This window comes from Candoia aspera, chromosome 13 (genome assembly GCF_035149785.1).
Source record: "Candoia aspera isolate rCanAsp1 chromosome 13, rCanAsp1.hap2, whole genome shotgun sequence".
NCBI lineage: Eukaryota > Metazoa > Chordata > Lepidosauria > Squamata > Boidae > Candoia > Candoia aspera.
The window spans coordinates 19,685,066-19,706,172 of record NC_086165.1 but is presented as its reverse complement, the minus strand read 5'-3'; the positions used below and the strand labels follow the sequence as shown (position 1 = coordinate 19,706,172).

The 21,107-nt window shown below is 42.9% G+C and overlaps 1 protein-coding gene across 2 annotated transcripts; it reads right to left on the bottom strand.

Annotated features, from left to right (window-relative positions):
• Positions 1–108: 108 nt before the first annotated feature.
• On the bottom strand, positions 109–19,359 carry SYNM (synemin). Of its 2 annotated transcripts, XM_063314537.1 has the most exons (4): positions 18,526–19,359; positions 12,382–12,506; positions 9,300–9,373; positions 109–6,518 (listed from the first exon to the last, which is right to left on the bottom strand). In XM_063314537.1, exons 1-4 carry the CDS (start codon positions 19,300–19,302, stop codon positions 2,740–2,742), a joined length of 4,755 nt encoding a protein of 1,584 aa, XP_063170607.1. In that variant the 5' UTR covers positions 19,303–19,359; the 3' UTR covers positions 109–2,739. The 2 variants fall into 2 exon arrangements, with proteins under 2 accessions (XP_063170607.1, XP_063170608.1); XM_063314538.1 differs by lacking the exons at positions 12,382–12,506; positions 18,526–19,359 and adding an exon at positions 10,285–10,403.
• Between the last annotated feature and the right edge of the window lie 1,748 nt (positions 19,360–21,107).

Here is a 21,107-nt window from a genome sequence, read left to right as displayed (position 1 = left end):
GCTTCCCATTGGTCCAAACTAAGAAGAATGTAAGGTTTGGGAATAATACCTGGGACGTTTTCTTGTTCCATAACAGAACTTTGGCATTCATAAGGAGAAACAGACACCTTCTTTTTCAATGTTTAATGCTCAACAGAAAAAAAGTGCAGTCATAACAGTGTTAAACCATCACCAATGTTACAACCAGAACTATCCAGAGCAAAATAGACTACCAAATCCCATCTGACATTACTCACCAATTAAAGCATCTACTAGACTTTGAGATCACCTACTATTGCCATCTTCAGTCTACAAGTGTGCAGATCTTACCCTGCAGCTCAAATGCGTTTTTCATTTCACTTGCTACAACATCAAGCTTACTACAGTTAAAACCAATGGAGCAAGTTAGTAACAAGTACTTCCACCCTCGCTTTCAATTAACTTAAATCCTGACACTTTATTAATTTCAGGTCCTGTGCTATAGTGAGAAGGCACATCTGTAGATGAAAACTTCCGTTGAAGAGGAATTTGCTTCCAGATTAGATTTTCAGCATTATGAAGCGGAAGAGTCTTCCACCCTTCGAAAAAAAAGTTGCCTAAACATGTATTTTTATTAAATATTTCCCTCCAAAACTCCACGTTGCCCACTTTCAGTTAAAGTCTGAACGAAAAAGTTTGAATAAGACCTACTATGAGCAATATTGCTGAGGTAATGGTAATACTTTCTTCAGTGCACACATTTAAATGGAAGATTTGCACAAGTGCATATTTATATAACATTAAACAAACCTTCATTGGTTCTGCTCTTTGTGAGAAAAACTCAAGCATCAACCAAAACCAGATCCAGTTCTAAATGTACAAAAACTAATTGTGAAATCGGCTTAAATTAGAAGTGCAAATCCATTCATGTCACAATTTAAGCATCTGTTTATAAATTCTGCTGGAAAGAATCAGTCAAATCAGGCCGCAACATTGAAGAGACCTCTGTTTAAAACCCTGACAATGTTGCCAATAGATTGTCTTAGATAGCACATAGAATAAAAAAGAGGACAAAAAAATGACCTAACATGTATATGCACTAAGCTATAGAGAGATTCAAAAATAATTACGACGACTTGCAGAAATGCAGTCTATATATCACAATTACAAGACCGTGATTGGTGAGCTGTGGGCCTGTTCCCTAGATGCATCCGGTGGATGGGCAATGTTGGGGCCTCCATTCTTCCTTCTTTTTTCTTTAAACCCAACTTGCCTTTCAATGGAAGACTTTCAGTGGAAGGCTGTCCTCTAAAGTAGAGCACAAGACTATTAATCTATGGTAACTTTATTCATGCCTCTGATAGATTTAATAAACTATTTACTTAGAGAGGTTTGAGCTAAATCTGTATGGCGTATCATTTGCAGCAAGATTATTTTCATCAGCAGCTTGGGGTTTCCCAAAGGCATTTGGTTGGTCGCTGGTAAAACAATTACGTATACTGGGTGATGGGCTGTTCTTAATTTGAGATTCAAAGCTGTAGTTGTGTTGGCTTTTCTCCACAGTGAACAAATTGTAAGTCATGTAACTGAATACATTCTAAGTCATATAGCTTATGCTAGGAACCTATCTCAGAATCTCCTGCCCATGACGACCCTTGACATGATCCTTGATAGGCTGAGAAAATTGCTGTTAGAAAATGGTCACTTTTTAATGCAATTTCTCTATTCATATTTATTTGCCAGCATTAAATGCTGCTGCTTTAATTAATTTAAAGTGCTGAAGTATGTTCCAACCTCTAGCACCTCTATAAAAAAACGGAGCTTATGCTCACTGGATCCCAGGTTCACGGTGAATGCCCTCTCCTTTGTGACCCAGCCAATTCCAGAAACTGGAGCTGTGCAAGAATTGTGCTCCATGTAGTTCATTTTAGACAGAGTAGGTACCTGCTCCTGTGACTTTAATCAAAGCACGACACATTAATTTAGCGGCTGAAGCTTTTCTCATGCTCTTTCATTCATGAAATATGGAAATGCATAAGAGTGAGAACCTATTCCTCATAAAACTGGCATTATTAGTGAAACATCCTCATTGCATTCTCCATTTTGCAACAAGAGTGTAAAGTATATATGCATGTGGTGTGTGTGTGTGCGTGCGTGCAAAGAGAGAGAGAAAGTACAAATGGCACCGAACTAGAAAGGCCGATGAGCTAGGACACAAGGCAGCCTCTTTTGTTCCTATTTGGTCACTTACTTTTGAAAAACGTAGCTGAACAAGAGTTTAGAGTTAGATCATCTGGCAACATTAGCCACACATTTTTGCTAAATGTGTACAGTTTAGACTTGTTTTGCATAAAATGCAATCATAACAAGCCTGTCTTTATTCCTTAGGTTGTTAATATGTTTATTCTGGGCAATCCCTGTGTATCAGTATGATTTCGACTTAAATGATCAGATTGTTGTCTCTCTTAATGGCCACTCTTTTTAAATTCAGTGGAAATGGTGATTATCCTATACTCACTTAAATTCTTTCTCAAACAGAATCAAGGAAACTACAAAAAACAAAAAACAAAACCTCTTTCAGTGTCCACAGCAATAATGAAATGAAATCTAACATAATGTAAGCAGAGAATGCTGCTAAAAATATTCTGGTATCAGAAAAGGTATATTCAAAACCATCAGTTCATTGTTAAGGGCAAAATTATGAGAAATCCTAATGTTTAAAACTCAACAATGCAGCAATTAAGCTTCTAGGCTTAAAAAAAAACTTGGAAAATGTACTCTTTAGAACCAAGGTCCATCATCCTCCTCTTCCCCCTCATTCTCATTTAGATAGAGAAGGGCAATTTTCTTTTCATCAGAAATCACAGATCTTTGGTCAACCATTCTTTGCAGTTGCACACTTCGATCAAATGTTGACTCTTCTGACTTTCGTTCACCTTCCATGTGGTCTTCAGGTTGACTAGTATCTTTTTCTTTCCTACTTGATACAACAATTGTAGCTTCTTGTTCTCTCCCACCCACTTTGCTTATGTCCATCTGGAAGATAAAGGATGTTTCTTTCTGTCCTATTTTTATTTGCCCAATAGATTTGCTGCTTTCTGATGGCCCATCTGTTTGAGAAAATTCCATACCACTGGATAGTTTAGTATCAGGACTATGGAACATCTGCCCAGTTTGAGTTTCAACTGGGCTCAGCTGAATGTGGTGCGTTGATCTGCTGATCTCTGCAGTACTTACTTTTTTCAAGGTGTCTTCCTTTGGGGAACCGATTCCTGAAGATTCCAAAACGGAATCTTGGTACACAATGTTGTCACGACTCTGGCCTTCTTTCTGCCCTAATTTAATTTGATTTACTGACCCTTCAAAAGAAAATACCTGCCCCTGTTCACTGAGCTTTTGGTGCTGTTCAGAAATGGGCTCTGTAAAAACAGTTTGCTCACTTACAAATTCCTTTGGACTTAATTTAATATGTCTGATTGTGGTGTTAACATCCAGCATCTTCTCCTCACTAAGCTTGTCTGAAGCATCACCAGATGTCTTGGTGAGAGAATTGTCATAAATACTTTGGTCAGATATTTGTGTGTCCTTCTGTCTTAATTTAATCTTTTCTGCTGTTTCTTCAGTCAGATCATGGCCTCCAGTGGTAGTATGCCCAGATCTGAAAAAAGGTCCTTCATATATTTCTTGTTCAATATGTACTTCCTTGGGCTCTATTTGAATGTGCCTTATTGATGTGCTGATTGCTGTTGGACCTTTCACCTGTGAAAAGATGTCCCTGTTATTATTTGATGACAAGTCTGAAGTTGATCCCTCAAAAATGATTTCTTCAACAATTTGTTTTGAATCTAATGTAATAGAGGATCTAGTATCACTTGAAACCTGTGTCTGAGTAGAATTTTCAGGATCACCAACTTCCACAGATTTATGAACAGGGCTTCTGTAAATTATTTTTTCTGTGGTTTGAATTGTTCCAGGACTCAGCTTGATTTCCTTCACGGATTGACCTGTATCTGCTGGTGCTCCTGTGGTAAAGTCAGCTGTTCCGAACTTCAGAGTTTCAGAAATAGGACCTTCATATAAGACATGCTCAGTCTTGCGAATTTCAGTTGGACCAACTACAACATGACGGATATGTCTGTTGATATCAAATGATGCCTTAGAAGGATATGCATCTTCTCTGTTACTGGTTCCTTCTGTGGTCCAAAGTGTGGAAGAAACGTCTACTTTATTTTTTTCATCAGAGCAAGTTTCTGGCTCTTGTTTTATGTATTTATCAAAACCACCTTCATTTGGTGAAGGTTTGGGCAACTTTATCTGATCAGTCACAACTTCACCAAGCAATTCGGTATTGAACTGGTCAGAGTCAATTGTCTGGGACAGATTAACTTCTGCAACAATAGTAAATAAACCCTCTTTTTCAGGGTGCTTTACTTTTTTAATATCCACTTCCAGGCTACTAGAATCAGCTTTGCCTTCTTTTGTTAGCTCACAGAGTTCCTGTTTTACACTTTCTGGAAGAGTTTCTTCAAGCTTTTCTAGTGCCTCTTTCAACTGATGTTTAGGGTCCTTTGACTGGTCATAAAAAAACTCCTTTATTGACTCCTGAAACTCATGTGGGATTTTAATCTCCTTCTCAATAACTACAGATTCAGCATGGGTCACCTGTTCCTTTGGGGCTTCTGTCTTTGAAAAAAAGGGCCCTGCATCTGCACCAGTTACCTGATAAATCAATTCTGGTGAAGCCATACTTTCCTTTACCTTTGTTTGCGACCCTTGCAGAAATTCATCTTGCCAAGAATATCTAACTGTTGATTCTTCTTCAATGTGGATCTGACCATATGTAGAGCTTTCATCTTGCTCATATCCAAATGGGCATTCATCTGGCGTGGAAACAAAGTACTTTTCTTCATCAACTACATCGTCTCCCTCGGATACTTCTTCCACATGAGACACAATCACGCTGGGTTGTTTTTCCTTAGATTCTCCAGTATCACTTGTGGTAGCTTTCTCTTTATCACTATAATATAGATGTTCTGTCATATCTTCTGCTTCCTCTACTTCAAATGGTGTTGAAAATTCCATTCTTTCATCAACTATAGTTACCGGCTCTTCAATTATCTCCACTTTAACAGTCCTTTTGGTTTTGTCTTCCATTCCCTTCATCCCAGCATTAATTATATCTTCTATGACATCTTCAGCTAAACTTCCTTTACTATCATCCAATACTTTTTCAGTATCTTTCTTTAAGAAACTTTCCCATTCAGACTTATTAGAAACATCAAGGTCATCTTCTTGAACTGTTGACTCTATACTGATCTCAGTTTTCACTTTTCCATCCTTAGAAATTTCTTTTTTTTCAAAGGAAGTTATTTTCGTATCAGGAAGAAGTCCTGCATCAGAAGATTTCTGTACAAAACCTTTAAGAATGTCAGAAACAATGTTCTCTGCTATACTTTCAGTAAGCAATGTATCCATTTTAGAGTTTTCTTCTTTACTTACATTATCCTGAGTAATTTCTCTGCTGAGTTTAAATTCAGCTCCACCTTTTGGCTTTTCCAGAGAAGTTTCGAAGCCTTGCAGTGTAATGTCTATGTTGTGACTACCCTCTAGGATTTCGCCCTCAGTATGTCCTGAATGAATGGGGATCTCAACAGTTTCTTGGCCTCTTGAGGACATGCTCACAATTTTCTCCCTTTCCAATGTTGCTGTATCTACTGGAATATTTTTTTCTTCTGCTTCCACTTTAATCTGTTTCTCCCATCTTGTAGGAGGCATTTTATCTTTCATTAATTTGTCTTCCTTTCTGGTATCTTTAAAGACGACATCTTCCACCGTATACTTTTTCTTATCCGTGCCTTCCTTAATTTCAGCCATTACTCCACTCAATTTCTCACCAGCCTTAATGGCGGAATCTGTTACTTCTCTGGCCAACTTTTCCTTTGGCTCTGCTCCTTCTACCAAAATATGGCTTTCTCCTTTCACTGGCTTGCTCGCTTTGATCACTTCATTGATCTGGGCCAAAATCCCTTCTCTAGTCTCATATTTAGTTCCTTTGGAAGGAGAACTGGAGCTGTAAGATAGAGATGGAGAGATACCTACTGTTGTCCTCATACTTTCAGAACCGGTTGGTCTTCTCATTTGTTTCTGAAGAATGTTTGATTCCTTTAAAGCAGACGCCATACTTCCCATTCCAGTTGTCTTTCCTTCAGGCAGGGTTCTTCGAAGAACTTCACTTTCTCTGCTAATACGATAAGGTGATGTCAAGTTCTGCCGTTCTCGTTGTCCTATCAGGGTTCTTTCATGAGTCATGTATCTTTTGGATGCTGCTGAAGGATGCGATTCTAACCTGAAGGGCTCTTTCGGTAGCATTTTCTCAGGGAGAATCGCCCGCATTCCAGCATTTTTTGTTCTCGGTGAAGAAACCACAGAGCTGCTAATATTTGCTTGAGGGAATTTATATCTTATGTCAACATTCTGGATTGCAGGAAAAGGTCTCTTTCCTTTCTCCTGTTGATAAGCAAAGTATCGGTCGCTATACTCGTAACGCATGTTTCGTTCACCTGCCAGGAGATAAATGAAAATGGCTATTAACACAATGTACTTAAGTCATGTTCAAACACAGGAATGTACATTAGGCTTAACTCTTAATCGTAGCCTTAACCTATGAAAAATAGATCCTCCTTGCTGTCCAATCTATTCATTTTTGCATCTCATTATGAAACAACAGATGACAAACTTGGACTATAAGGTTTTATACTTGCTTCAGTTTTTATTACAATATATAGACAAAGTAAATGAGTTTTGCCCCTGCCTAACAAGCAAATGATACTTCTGCACACAAAATGAAATGCAATTCCATGACACACATTCAGCGTGTCATTATTACAAGACATTTACAAGGAAGCCATAGTATTCTATGCCACAAAATAATGTCCATGCACATTTTAATTTCTTTCAATTAGCTGATGCGCTGAAATCCACTAGACAAAAGAAAACTATATTCACAGTACTTACTTAGGTCACCCAAATGTAATGATAACTTTATAAATTGCGATGATCTTTTCTTATTTTGCATGATGAATCCTACAACTCTTACTACTTGAATTAACGACATATAATCACTTATCCTATTTACCATTATTCTGTTAATGTTACGTCTTGATATGGTCCTGGCCAGGGGCGTTTATAGGGGTGGGGGTCAATGTGAGAAATGACAGGAATGACTGGGTGATCAAAGCATGCACATAAAAAGGGGCAGGCTTTGATCACCTTGGTTGTGCCCATTCTTTTGATGCTGTTGGCCCTCCTCACATGGACACCCCTGACCCTGTCTACAACACACCATTCTTCAGAAGCCAGATGGGTATCCTGCTCTTCTCAAACAATTCTAATATTTTCTCTTGCTATTCTTTCCTCTCTCTCTTTCCCTAACCCCCCCATGAAAATCCAACTTTTCAGCTCTTCATTGCCTTTAGCCCAATGAAACAAAGTACAGCACTTGCATGTCCTTCCTCCACTGATCCCGCCTTGTAATCACTCTCTTTCCCTGATGTTTTTTCCTCTATAAAAATTATTGTAAGCAGCTTGGGACAGAAATCTGAAATATTTTTGTTGCCCTGTTGAGCGTGCATGAACATGTATGGTCATGGGGCAATACAGAGCATTTCCATTCCACCTTCTGACTACTGTAAATTTTAAAATCCTTTCTGGATCTCTGAAATTTCACATTGCTAAACATATTCAAACATCTCTTCAAAGATAAGAACTAAGAGTTAGGTTATTTTTTAAAAAACAAGAAAAATAAAATGGGGATCATCCGGTAATTAACTTATATTAGGTTGCAGCTTTTTCTGTGGTTCCGTAGAAATTCTGTGTAAACGCCGTGAGTAGTTGCTGGATGGGAAAAAATACGGAGCCCAAGGAACAGATACGGTCATGTACCAATAAGTCTTTGGTATGATCCCCAATGTTTGTTTGTTTTGACCCTAAAAGAAAGCATGTTTACAATTAGAGTACTCTGAACTACTCTGGAGTCTCCAAACTGTCAGGAGCTGGTACTACAGAAGTAAGTTGAGATGTTGATTCTAAGGAACAGAAGCTGTTTCTCTTGTTTAAGATTCCAAAACTGGCTAAATTGGGAAGGGAAAAATAAATACGTTGTTGAACAAATATAATGTTTCCAGAATTGGCTTAGCCAATCTTGAACTTTGAAGAAGACTACAATTTATGATGGCAGAGCATTTGCATACTTTCCCCATTGTTCACCAGCTGCCAGCTTCTGTCATGTGCCAAATCTCACTGCTTTGGCCATCTCTGAAAGATCTCCATCCTGGAACCCAGGGTTTGCCCATACCCCTTTCCACTTAGGAACCCTTCATCCAATTTTTAAACCTACCTTTAAAAAGTAGGCATTAAACCAGGGTTTCTCAACCCTAGAGTTCTGTAAGAGGTCACTAGGGGTTCCCTGGGAGATCATGATTTATTTACAAAATTATTTCGAATTCGGGCAACTTCACATTAAAGAGGTAAGTTTCATTCTTTATTTTTAATTTAAGAACACTGTTAATGCATACAGTATATACATGTCTACCCATGAAACTAATATAATAATTTTGTATCTTCTGGCCTATACTTGAGCCTGAATGTGCAGGGGTTCCCTAAGGCCTGAAAAATATTTCAAGGGTTCCTCCTAGGTCAAAAGGTTGAGAAAGGCTGCATTAAACCCTTGGGGGGGAAAAAACCTCCTAATCTTTTTTGTTTTATTTCACTGGCTGTATTGTAAAAATAGATATAATAAAGGATCCATCAAGTCTTGGCTTCCCAACCTGATGCCTTCCAGATGTGTTGGGCTTTGAAATCCAACCTATCTGGAAGGCACCTGGTGAGCATGGACAGATGTACAGTAGCTTCCATGAATGTGTCTTATTCCTTCATAAAGTCATCTAAGCTTTCTCATGCTCTATGAAATAATGGTTTATTTTGGCTTCCCTAAAACTACTGGCAGATGTGCGGGGTCCATGAGGAGGCAGATGACGACACATGGATGATGATGCAATTACACAGATGCTGCAATTGATGCTAGTACGTTATTGTGGCATTTGTGTGTTATTGTGTGCCTGTCATCCTTTTGGCATCAGGGAGGCTTGCTGTGTGCTGCTTCTTGCAAGTTATTGTCATTGCTCCCGCCCTAATTTCTAGTAATGCAAACGCTTAAAAAAACCATATATACAGTGCATCTAATTATACAGACGTCCATATAGTTTGAAGCAAAGCAGTAAAGGTGTTGATGCATCCCTCCCCTTCTGTTCTTAAATGCATTCATGTATTTTCATTATTTGTACCTTGTGATAACTTTTTTCCACGTTCTTCATTCCACATCAGGATCCACTGATTACTCTCTCCTTCTAGCAAAGTTCTATCATACATAAAAACAAAATGTTATTAATACCAAATTAAAAAGTGTACGTCATGCAGACTATGATCCAGTGCAACATCCAAGGTTTTTAATTTTTCCACTGATGCTCTTATTTCTTCTACTACTACACTGTCTGTCTCACAGTGACAGATTTTTCACCTCTCTTCCCTTTGGGGCACTAATTGTTTTGCCTGTGCCATGAATAGAATCAGTCTTGATTAACATTAACCAGGGTTTATAAATAACTCTCACCAATCATGTTTTTAAACTGATTTAAAGTTAACCATAAGAAATCAAGAATATTCAAGTTATACTGTAGCATTTCCAGAACCAGAAGGAAATAGGTATTGCATGTCTACTGACTGACTGAATTAACACAGCATGTAATTGAAATTCGGTCTTCCACATTCAGGTTTTTTTTTAAATGGTATTGGAAGGATGTGGGAATTTTACACACTGGGATAGCAGCATTAAAAAAAGATTGAATACATGAATTAAGCTTCATATCACTATTGCAACTACAGGAATTGATATGTGGACCCTCTGGAAGGTTTCCTGTTCAGTCTGCAGCATCTCCAAAGTAGGGCTGGAAAACGTCTCTGGATGCTTGAAGCAATTCAGATGATCAGTAATATTCGATAAGAAAGATCAATAGATTTAATTCACCATAAGGCAGCCTCCACTATTGTTAGAATTTCTTTTTCAACATTAATTGCTAACCCACAGTGGGCTCATGCTCTGAAACAGAATTTTTTTTAAAAAAATGTATCCTTTGAGACTTTGTAGTTGTATTATGGATAGAGAAAGAAGGGTGCTTAACATGGTTAAGGTATAATATATCTGTCCACCAAAGTGATAGCTGGTATAAATGTCTTCATAAGACAGAAATGTCTTCATAATTTCATACAGACCCATGAAATTCTCCTACAGCTGTTATTAAATGCTGGGTTCAGACAGCAAGACTTTTAAACTGTTGTAGCCTCTCAAAACAACATTTTCAGCTTCACTCTGCCAAATGCTTTGAACAGATAATACAGAATGGCTACCTAGCAGTTCTCGAAGGAGTTCATCTGGAAAAGTCTGATAGTGGGACTTTTGAGTTCCTGGAAAGCCAGATGAAATTTAAGCCACTTGCCTTTAAAGGCACACAGTGCTCAAACACAGAGGAAATCTTGCTTATTCTGAGTTATAAAGCAATAATGCAGCCAAAGAATTTCACAGATTTCTAATCAGTTTAATAACTGCTACAGGAATTGAAATGTCTAGTAAGTAAAACGCAGTGGAAGTAAATAAATGGATACAACCCTGTGTGGAATACAGTGGTTAATTTTCTTTCCCCTTTGGACATACTGTATTATACTGTACTTATTTTTTTAAAAATGTAGGCTGTGGTTAGAAGCATCATGATGACAGGAAGCAGCTGTTTCTTCTGTCCCAATCAGACTGCATCTGGTATAGTGTGAGAACTGCTACCAGCCTCAGATTAAGCAGGACTTTAACAAACTGGAGTACACAATTTATAAAAACATTTGAAATGACTACTTAGGAAGATGTAGAAGGTAGCACAGATGTGCTCTCTGTTGCTCTGGAATCAGTGGATGAAAACTGCAGGAAAGCAGCATTCGGTTAAACGTTAGGAGCAAATTCTCAGTATTACAAAATGGCCAGTAATGGAACAATGGCTTTGGCAATAAATCTCGACTCTCCAGACATTATTTGGTATTTAGGAACTTGCTTGCAAAAGAAGCTTGCAAACAGGACAAAACCGACTAAGTTGCTTTGCTGCAGACAACAGAAGCTATATACGCACTGATCTACCACGGGCCTAACACAGAAATCAACGTCTGCGTGTTGGCTCCAGGGTTTAAATTCTTGAGACTGGGAAACACTACCTGCGTTGTGTAGACAGAATGGTTCTGTCGGCCCTGGTTCCTTCCTCACCATCTCCTATCTGAGATGCGATGGGCTCTCTCTCACTGGAGAAATTTGAGCAAATAAGACTGGGAAGATATCTGTCCCAAGATACTTTATTTCTGTTATTCCAGCAGGATTAAATATTACAATGGGAATCAAAAGTAGCCTCTTGGTACAAGTTTCAGCAACTTATTCTGAAACCAGATTTCTTCCTATCTTTGGACTTTTCTCCTCAAACTACACTACATGTAAGAGCCCTGGTAATATTGCCAAGTAACCTACAAGCTTTGGGATAACCTCATTTTAAGAATCTGTTTTTATTGTTTTTCTTGGACTTCTTGATTTTTGTTGTCACCTGTGAGGATAAAGAGAAAACTGATGTCTTCTCGTTCCCACAAAGTTGCCGTGTTACCCCCATTTCTCCACGCAAGAACTATTACATTCCAGAAAAACAAATCTGAAGGTCTTCTCTAACTCCTTCGCAACCGAAGTCCCTGAAAGCCTTAACTATGATGACAGAACGCAGGAATGCAGGAAGTTTGACGAACGATGGCTGGCTGCTGATAAAACAACAGTTTGCGCAGTTGCCAGAGTAACATAGAAGTCACTAAAAATAAGTCTCAAGCAGTGCAGTCACTGTATATGGCAAAAGGGAGCCATGCACAGCTTTAAGCTCCATCTCAAAGCATGACTTGAAGAAACAAGTCACACATTACAATAAAACATTGACCATAAAAACCACTTGACAAAGACAAAAAGGAAAAAAAAGGGAAAAAAAGGAAAGGCAGTGCCTCATTGCTTCTGATCTATCTCTGGTCCAATTTATGAAACAATTGCTATGACGCTTATAATCTTGGGGAAAAGTACAAAGGAAATCAACAGTCCACCCCTAAATTGCTTTCAAGCACCTGCTGATAATTTCATACTCAATGGTAAGACATTAGGTTACTCATCAAGACTTTTTTCCTTTCTTCAAGTTCTGCAGAAATTTCATTCCAGCAAGAACCTCGAAAACTTGTGCTGAGATTTTGCCTAGTGTAAAAGGAGGTTAAGGTTTCTCCCCATGTCTTCCTGCAGTGTAAAAAGATTCTTACCTGTAAGTTGCAATTTCAAGACTGAGACCTGCTTTCACCTGCAGGAGTTCATGGTAATCCTTCAGGTACCCTGCAATGGACATGGTTAAGAAGTGCTTTTCTTCTTCAAGGGCTTCAATTATCATCTAAACCAAAACACAGAAATAATCACAAGTGTTGGCTGGATTCTTATATTGCACTAAACCATAGTGTTGCTTAGTAGATTGTGGCTAATCATCATTCAGATTTGTAAGCCATGTTTTATGACTTGTTCAAAGAATCATGGGTCAGATAAACCACAACGTGTGACCTATAAGTCTAAGGGTATGTGGGAATGACCTTGGGAGACAGAAGGAAAGAGCTGTAGACTAGACAACCGCCATGCAAAAGGTATCTCAGTCCACAAAAGCAGAGGGGGAGTGGGGAGGGTCTCAGAAAGGACCCTCCCTAGTTTCCGGAGAGTAAAAGGAAAGGAAAGAGGAGTACCTTCAGACTTGCAAGATTCTGTTACTGTAACCTTACAGTAAAGATAGAGCTGGTACTCCTGGTTGTGCTTCCCTGGACTACACTGAAAGAATACCAGTGAGTGAACTCAAGGACCAATCCCTTGCAATGACAGACTCTGCACAGGGATGAAGACCATCAGGCACTTTCTCCAACGGAAGAACCCCGGACAAGGCCACTTCCCACGTTCATCTTTGCTGAATCAGCCGCAGTTCCTTGCGAGTGTTCACCCTGCTCACCTGAGGGTTAATAGTGGGGAGGAGACACGGATGCGTCCAAGTACCCTCATCCCCTTTATTCTCAACATTCTTGTGATGAGACTTGAAGGAATGTTGACTCTGCCCATCTTCGCTTGAACAGGAGTCGGTATCTTCACGTGCACAAAAGCCCAGCTTTATCAATGCTTGGTTTATAGTTACAGGGCCTTTCCACACTGCAGCTTTAAGCTGCTTGACACCCATGCATAGGCTGGGAGGAAATGATTCTGCTTTAAGAAATCCCTTTACGGATTTCAATCCTTTCCTCCACTGTGATACTGTGATAGCCTGGCATTCTGTTTGCGCTATTCACAGCCCCTGATCGGTTGATGCTACCTGCTTCTTTACATCCTCCACTCATTCCACAAAAGCAAGACCAATTTCCTCCCCCCCTCCAGCTCTAATAGGAACAGTAACCTCATGAAATGTGTTTCATGAGGTCACTATTCCTACTAAGGGAATCTTCAGCCTTTTTCAGAGCCCTAGGAGTCCTCAGGTACACCCAAATATGTGCATGCAGGAGAAAGGGAGAAAGCTGCAGAGGGAAGGCCTTGGTGCACACACGCTGACTTGCTACCAGTCCTCCATTTCTAATTACTTATTTTTTTGCTCCTCAACAATCTCCCTTTGAACTCAGCAGAAGAGCTTCCAGGAACAGTGAAAGGAGGCACAGCACTGATAACAATTCTGGGAAACCACTGATCTTCTGTCCTGCTGCAAATTCCACCTCCCCTCCGATTTACTTTAATGAGATTCCCAAGTTAAACTCTCCCACTGAATTTAAAAGGAGATGACTGCTTTGGGGCTGGGAAAAGGAAGCACATCATGTCCTTTCCTGGTCTGGTCACTGCACAGAAGAAAACACTTATTTTCAGCCCAGGGATGAACTTCATCAGCCTTGCTGCAGAGATGCAGTAAAAGGACTGTTTTGTGGGAAGTTGTTTTGAAAGTGACTTTTTTTCCCTTCTTCCCTGTCCCTATGAAGCAGGATAAGGAGAGTATTGATGCTTTTGAACTTTGGAAAGGACTCCTGAGAATACCAAGGACAGCCAAGAAAACAAACCGATGAATCATTGGACAAATCAACCCAGAGTTCTCACTCAAGGCACAAATGCCCAGGCTCAAATGATCCTAGTGAAAGGATTGAAATCTTTAAAGAGATTTCTTAAACAGAATCATTCGGATACATGATGCAAGACCCGGCAGCTCTCTGGAGAAGGCTGTAACGCTGGGAAAGGTGGAAGGAAAGGGAAGAAGAGGATGAGCAGCAGCAAGGTAGAGGGACTCAGTCACAGTGGCAATGGGTGCACCACTGGAGACCTGAAGGACCAGGTTAGGGACACATTGTCATGGACAAAATCTTTCTGTGTGGATATTAGGAGTAGAAAATGACTTGATGGCACATAATCAGTCAATGACAGGGACAGTAGGAAAGCACATCATTGGGTCTGTAGAAAGGGCCATAATTTTAGGTCCTGTCTTCTCTTATAATTTACCACAGCATATCACAGCATCATCCTGCCCTGACCAACCTTCCTTCTCAGCCATGCTACCCTCATCTCATCCTCAGCCCATGAGTCAAACAGCCCTATGTTGTCCCTTCACGTATTGGACTAAAAGTAGTTTTCTTCCTTTAAAGCAGTGTTTGTCAGACTTAGCAACTTGAAGATGTGTGGACTTCAACTCCCAGAATTCCCCAGCCAGCATGCTCTGTTCTGGTCCTTCACCAGACTCATCTGCAGTCCTTTCTCTCTTGCCCTCTCCATTAGCTTCATGTTTCCTGAGCTCCTTTCATATTCATCACCTCTCCCACCCCTTTTTCCGAAACCAAATTCTCTCTAGGCTTCCCGTGAGAGAAAGGGCTAGAAAGGAGACTTTGACCATTCCATTTGGAGATGAAGAAGGAGGGCACATGCACAATTCCATATTAGTTCTACTCTGCAATCGGGTGAGCAGGCATCTTTCTCTAGCAGAGGTCCTACCCTGCTGTTCTGCCGCTCACAAGGGATCTTAAAGGGGGATTTTGTCAGTTTCCCAGTATTTGTCAATTTCAATCATTTCACATCCCCCATGGTTGTTCAGCCACTCAGTTTTACTCATCCGGCCTCCCTGCCTTTCTTCCTTTCACATTATTTGAACTTGGAAAGATGATCAAACGGGGGGTGGGAAGAGGAGCAGACCTATGAGGTTACGGAGTCAGGCTTGCTCCCTCTACTGCAGGACTCTACCTGGTGGATGGCTGGCGACATGCTGAAGAAAGAACAGCAGCAACGCCAGAGAAGGAAATTAATCACGTTAACTGTAACAACTGGCACGCTCATAAATCAGCACCGTTCAGTAGTGACCTGGAAAGTCACAACAGAGGACAGGGTAGGAACTGGCAGGAAGGCTGGCAAACATCTTGGCCACATTTTTGCTGACAAGAGGAAGGGTGGGCAACATTTTGCTTTACTTCAATAGTAGGGGAAATTCCTTTGGCCCCATTGCGATTGAGTTGAAAGGGCTCAGTAGCTTGGCCAGGGAGACATAATGGAGGTCTTTAAATATCCGAGTATCTCATGCAGACGATAAGAGAAAGAAAAGGCAGAACGGTAAGAGTCTTCAACCTATTACAGAAATGGCATTCTGACAATCCAGACAAATACAATTCTGCCTCTTCCCATTCAGTACATTCTCAGGATCGGCCATTACTTCGTTCATCATGCACCTAAAGGTAGTCTTCGTTTAGTGACTGCCTTGTTTAGTGACCATAAACCATTCTAACGGTGATGAAAAGTTAACTTTATGGCCAATCCTCACATTTATGACCTTCACAGGTCTGTAAAGCAAAGGAAAGCTGAAGTCAGACTGTAAGCACAGTCGCAGTTTCACTTAACGATGCTTCACTTATTGACCGAGTGGCCAGCCCCAATTGTGGTCACTAAATGAGGATGACCTATATTAGCACTTGCACGTGAGTAAAGTATGCATTAACAGGAACAAAATGTTTTCACAGGAAACTGAGGTAGAGAGCTGAAGTTAATTAACTTTCACCTAAGCCTTATAAAAATGGCAGCCACCGGAGAGGAATGGCCCTAATCTCTTCAGTAAGAGTACTGGCAAAGGTTGCTTTGCAGCAGGGCACAGTTCCATCCTTCCTCAAAGATGTTTACTTCAGAGAAATTCTCCCTCCTAATACAAGATTGTAGGGGCCAGCCAAGGTGATTGGTGGCATGGAATTCAGAACAAAGCAAAGATGTGCTTTTTGTAATTATTTTCCAAAATGTGCTGCCAAAAGGCATGACAATGGCCATTAGCTTAATGGCAGGAAGATGGGAGAACCGAATTACAGTAGATGAATTTATGACTTTTCAGCACAGAGAATCCAGCGGCAATCTAACTCTGAACGCCAAGGGTTTGGGAGCAGCAAGAGGCACAGTGCTTACCTTCCCTCCTCATTTGGGGGTTTCTCAGTGGCACTTAGTGGGCCAGTGAGGGAAGCAAAATGTGAAATAAATGGAACTTTGATGTAACCCAGTGAGACTTTTCATACACACAGTTATATTGTCTCAAATGCAACCCATGTCAGCAAGAGACCAAAACATACTCAACTGATATCAACTGAGGTCCTCACACTTATGGATCAGTGACCCTCCAAAATGCAACAGCTACCACATATAGGCCAGTTTGGTGTAGTGATGAAGACGCTGGACTAGAGATCAGAAGACCACAAGTTCTAGTCCCTCCTTAAACATGAAAGCCAACTGGGTGACTTCAGGCCAGTCCCTCACTTTCAGCCCAACCCAACGGGCTGTTGTTACAGGGAAAACAGAAATTGTCTACTTGAGTTGGACAGAATTAAGCTGAGATATAAATCTAAAGAAGCTTCTCACAGTTGGCTACAATTGTTATGTAGACATACAGGATGCTTATCCAGACCATCCCAGAAATATATTTATTACACTTTGCTAGCCTACTTTTCTACTCCATGGTACAGGTGCCTTAACACCTGTCTTTTCACACTGCGTACACCTGGCCGTCCAGAAAAAAAAGTAGCTGATTGCCATTTCATCTGACTATTCTCTGGTGTTTCACTACAGCCAAAAACACTGTAGAATAGTCGTGGCAGGCTGCCCTTGGTGAAATTTAAACCTGGCCATGCTATTCTCAGCAGGGGAGAGTGGAAAGGAGGCGACATGTCTTAATTTCACTCTTACAGAGAGAACATTTTGTCCTGGGCTTGGACAGTGGAAGCCAAATGTGAGCCATTCTGAGTCCTCTAGTCATTTTGTTTTGCTTCGTGGGACAAGACGGAATAGGTTTTCAGGCTGAATTTGATTCCCCACCATGGCATGAATAACTGCATCTAGGCCTGTAGCAAGGGGAAAGTAACAGGAACAAGCATCTACAGCAGAGTTTCTTGACCTTGGCAGCTTTCAGATGTGTGGATTCCAACTCCCATGGCTGGCTGGGGACTTCTAGGAGTTGCGGTCCACGCATCTGAAAGCTGCCAAGGTTGAAAAACACTGGTCTGCAGCGAGGCAAGGGATCCTGAAGATCAGAAATCCTGTTATGAAAGATCAATCATCATTGTAGTTTAAAATTTAAAGGCAGCAAAGAAGATATTATTCTAAAGTCTGTGCAGAAAAGTCCACCTATAGCTGTGCCAGTTCCCCATTGCTACCACCATCTCCAGCCCAGTAAGAATTGGTCTGGGAGCACTGGAAGCTGTGGCATGGGTGGCGCAGTTTAATCCTGCTGTTAAGACATACATGGTTTAAAATTTCTAAAGCTTCTTGACCTATCACTTGCTGAAGACTGAAGCCAGCAACAAAAGCCTGAACAATAAAATCCAGTAATTAGCCTAGAACAGTCTAAAAACATTACTAAAAGTCGATTTAAGCAGTTCAATTTGCAGTTCTACAGTGTCCAGAGTCTTGCGGCCAGTGAACACGCGGCCACTGAAATCAGAATTATAAATAGGCAAATTAACAGTGTGAGAGCCAGTTTGGTGTAGTGGTGGAGGCATCAGGCTAGAAACCGGGAGGCCCTGAATTCTAGTCCTGCCTTAGGCACAAAGCCAGCTGGGTCACCTTGGCCAGTCACCTTCTTTCAGCCCTAGGAAGGAGGCAATGGCAAACCGCTTCTGAAAAACCTGCCAAGAAAACTGCAGGGACTTGTCCAGGCAGTCTCCGACTCAAATAAACGGATTAAAAAAAAAAATACTACAAAATTAGTTCAATCACTTCAGGGGGTCTGGCAAGGGACAGCAAGGCTGGCCACTCTGAAAGAGGGGAGCAACCTTTTCCTACCACTATTTAAAAAAGAAAAGCCCCAGCCCCGGGCGAGCGCCAGCGGCGTTGCGCACGGAGGCTCGCCTTTCGCCCGGCCGCCCCCGCTCCCCGGCCCGACGGAGCGGCCTGACCTGGCAGCGGGCGAGCTCCACGCCGTGGCGGTCCTGCTGCGCCCGGCGCTCCTCCTCCAGGCGCTCGCTCAGCGCGCACAGCTCCTGGCACTGGCGCTGCAGCTCCGCGAGGCGCCGGCGGCTCTCCTCGTTCTCGGCGCGCAGCTTCCGCAGGTCCTCCAGGCCAAGGCCCCCTTCCAGCTCTTGCAGCGCCCGGAGCTCGGCCTCGTAGCGGTCAAGGCTCCGCGCGCAGCTCCAGCTCAGCACCAGCGCGAAGTCGGCCTCCAGCCGCCGCCGGTCCACCCGCCGAGTTTCGGCGCGGGCGGCGGGCGGCGCGCGGGGCGGCTTGGCCGGGTGCTGCCGCCGCGCCTCCCGCAGCCGCTCGCGCTCCGCCAGCAGCTGCCCCAGCAGCGCCTCCAGGGCGGCGCAGTCCGCGCCCAGGCCGGCCAGCCGCTGCCACTGCTCGGCCAGCTCGGGCTCCAGGCGGCGGCGGCGCAGCTCCTCGGCTTGCGCGCCCAGCCTCTCCAGGCGCGCCAGCTCCTGGCGGAGCGCGTCGCGCTCCAGCTCGGCTTCGCCCTTCGCCCGGCTCAGCTCGGCCACCGCCCAGCGCAGCTCGGCCACCGCCTGCTCCTGGGCCTGCCCGCCGCCGGCGCGCTCCTCCCGCCTGCCCAAGGCGGCCAGCTGCTGCGCCAAGCGCCGGTTCTCCTGCTCCAGGTCCCGCACCCGCGACACGTAGTGCCCCAGGCGGGCGTTGAGCTCCCGCAGCTCGCTCTGCTCGTCCCACTCGTCCCGCTGCATGGCTGCCTCCGGCTGTCGGAGCGGCCGGGCTCGGCGGCGGCGGCGGCTATCCGGCTCCCGGTCCCGCCGGAGGGTGCTCCTTCTCCGAGGCGCGCCGGCGCTTTGCCCAGCGGCGGCTGCTTCGGCGTTTTGGAGACGGGACGGCCGGAGGGTGGGGAGAGCGCCGTGTCGAAGGCGGCAGAGCAGCGGCCTCTGGTGGCAGTTTTCGCCCCTGGGGGGCCTCGTGGGCAGAAGAACCCCCAAGTCCCCTTCCCAAGAGATTTTGGCCTGCGCGGGGGAGAAAAATCTCAAGTCACCGTTCCTGTTGCTCCGAGAGTTGAGCTGAAGGGAATATCAAAAAGTTTTCAAGGAATGTCTTGAAAGTTTTTGAGGGGAGAGGCAAGAAGCCCATTTTCGCACATAAATGGGGCAACACGCTGGATCGAGGTCCCCCTCCTGCCTTTTTGCTGCCTTTGATTTTTTCCCCTCCATTATGAAGTCCTTGAAGTTCATGGCCCAATAAACAGGAATGTGTTGGGAAAGCTAGAATATTGAAATACAGTAGAGAAGAGGAATCATTTATGGTCTTAAAGGAAAAATATGGATCCATGTGATCATTCCAAAAAGTGAGCCGTATTTGGGATGGAGCTTCTCCACCTGGGGTGCCTGTAGCAAATGCCCCTGTTGCCTGTCTAGAAATTATCTTTTTGATACTCCCTTCAGCAAAGTTCTCGGCCTCCTCCTCCCCCAACTCCTGCTGCACTTTGTGCCACCCCTATTTTTGGACTTCAACTTCAACCCATCTGCAGGATCAAAGGGGATGGTTATCCAAACTTTCTAGAACTGTGTTTCTCAACCTGGGCAACTTTAAGACATGTGGACTTCAACTCCCAGAATTCCCCATCCAGCATGCTGGCTGGGGAATTCTGGGAGTTGAAGTCCACACGTCTTCAAGTTTCTGAGGTTGAGAAACGCTGACCTACAGAATCGGAGAGCAGGTCACAAGCTCTAAGATAAAGACTCCCTTAAATTAGACTCAACAATCTTGATGCCTTCACACATCCACAGATTTTACTTGGCACAAAATGAAAGCTTTTATCACTGCCCCCTTGCCTTCCTCCTGCTGCTTCTAGCTTTCAGCCTGGGGATTTCCAGGTGCTTTTCCATCCAACTGCTGGTGCTGCTTAGCTTCTTCAAGATTTAAAAAGTCAAGCCGATCATTAACTTGTCTACTTTCTAATTGATCCAATGATAAGCTATCCCAGGAGAGACCTATGGAGAGAAAAATGTGATACACTTTTGAAGAATTTTTTGTTGGGGGGGGGGGGCTATTGTGGGCCAGACCTTTTCTCCCTGAGTTGGTGTTTCCAGAGAGTGCCACTACATCACCTCTGCTGCAGCTGTTCTTTTTTTTAATCTGCTCAGTCGTGTCCAATTCTAGGAGACCGCCTGGACAAGTCCCTGCAGTGTTCTTGGCAAGGTTTTTTTGGAAGTGGTTTGCCCTTGCCTCCTTCCCAGGGCTGAGAGGGAGGGACTGGTCCAAGGTCACCCAGCTGGCTTTGTGCCCGAGGCGGGACCAGAACTCACAGTCTCCCAGTTTCTAGCCTGGTGCCTTCACCACTGGACCAGACTGGGTCTCACTGTAGCTATAAGCGCAATCACCATCCCAAGGGGACATAACAGTTTCTTCTGCCCCAAAGAAGCCAGAGAGAGAAGCATAAAAAAAATCACAGATTTCCTTCCCTCTCTCATTTATTCCAACTGGAAGAAATAATCCTTTGTGAGAGGGCTGGTTTGTAAAACATGGTTACCTAAAACTCAGCCAT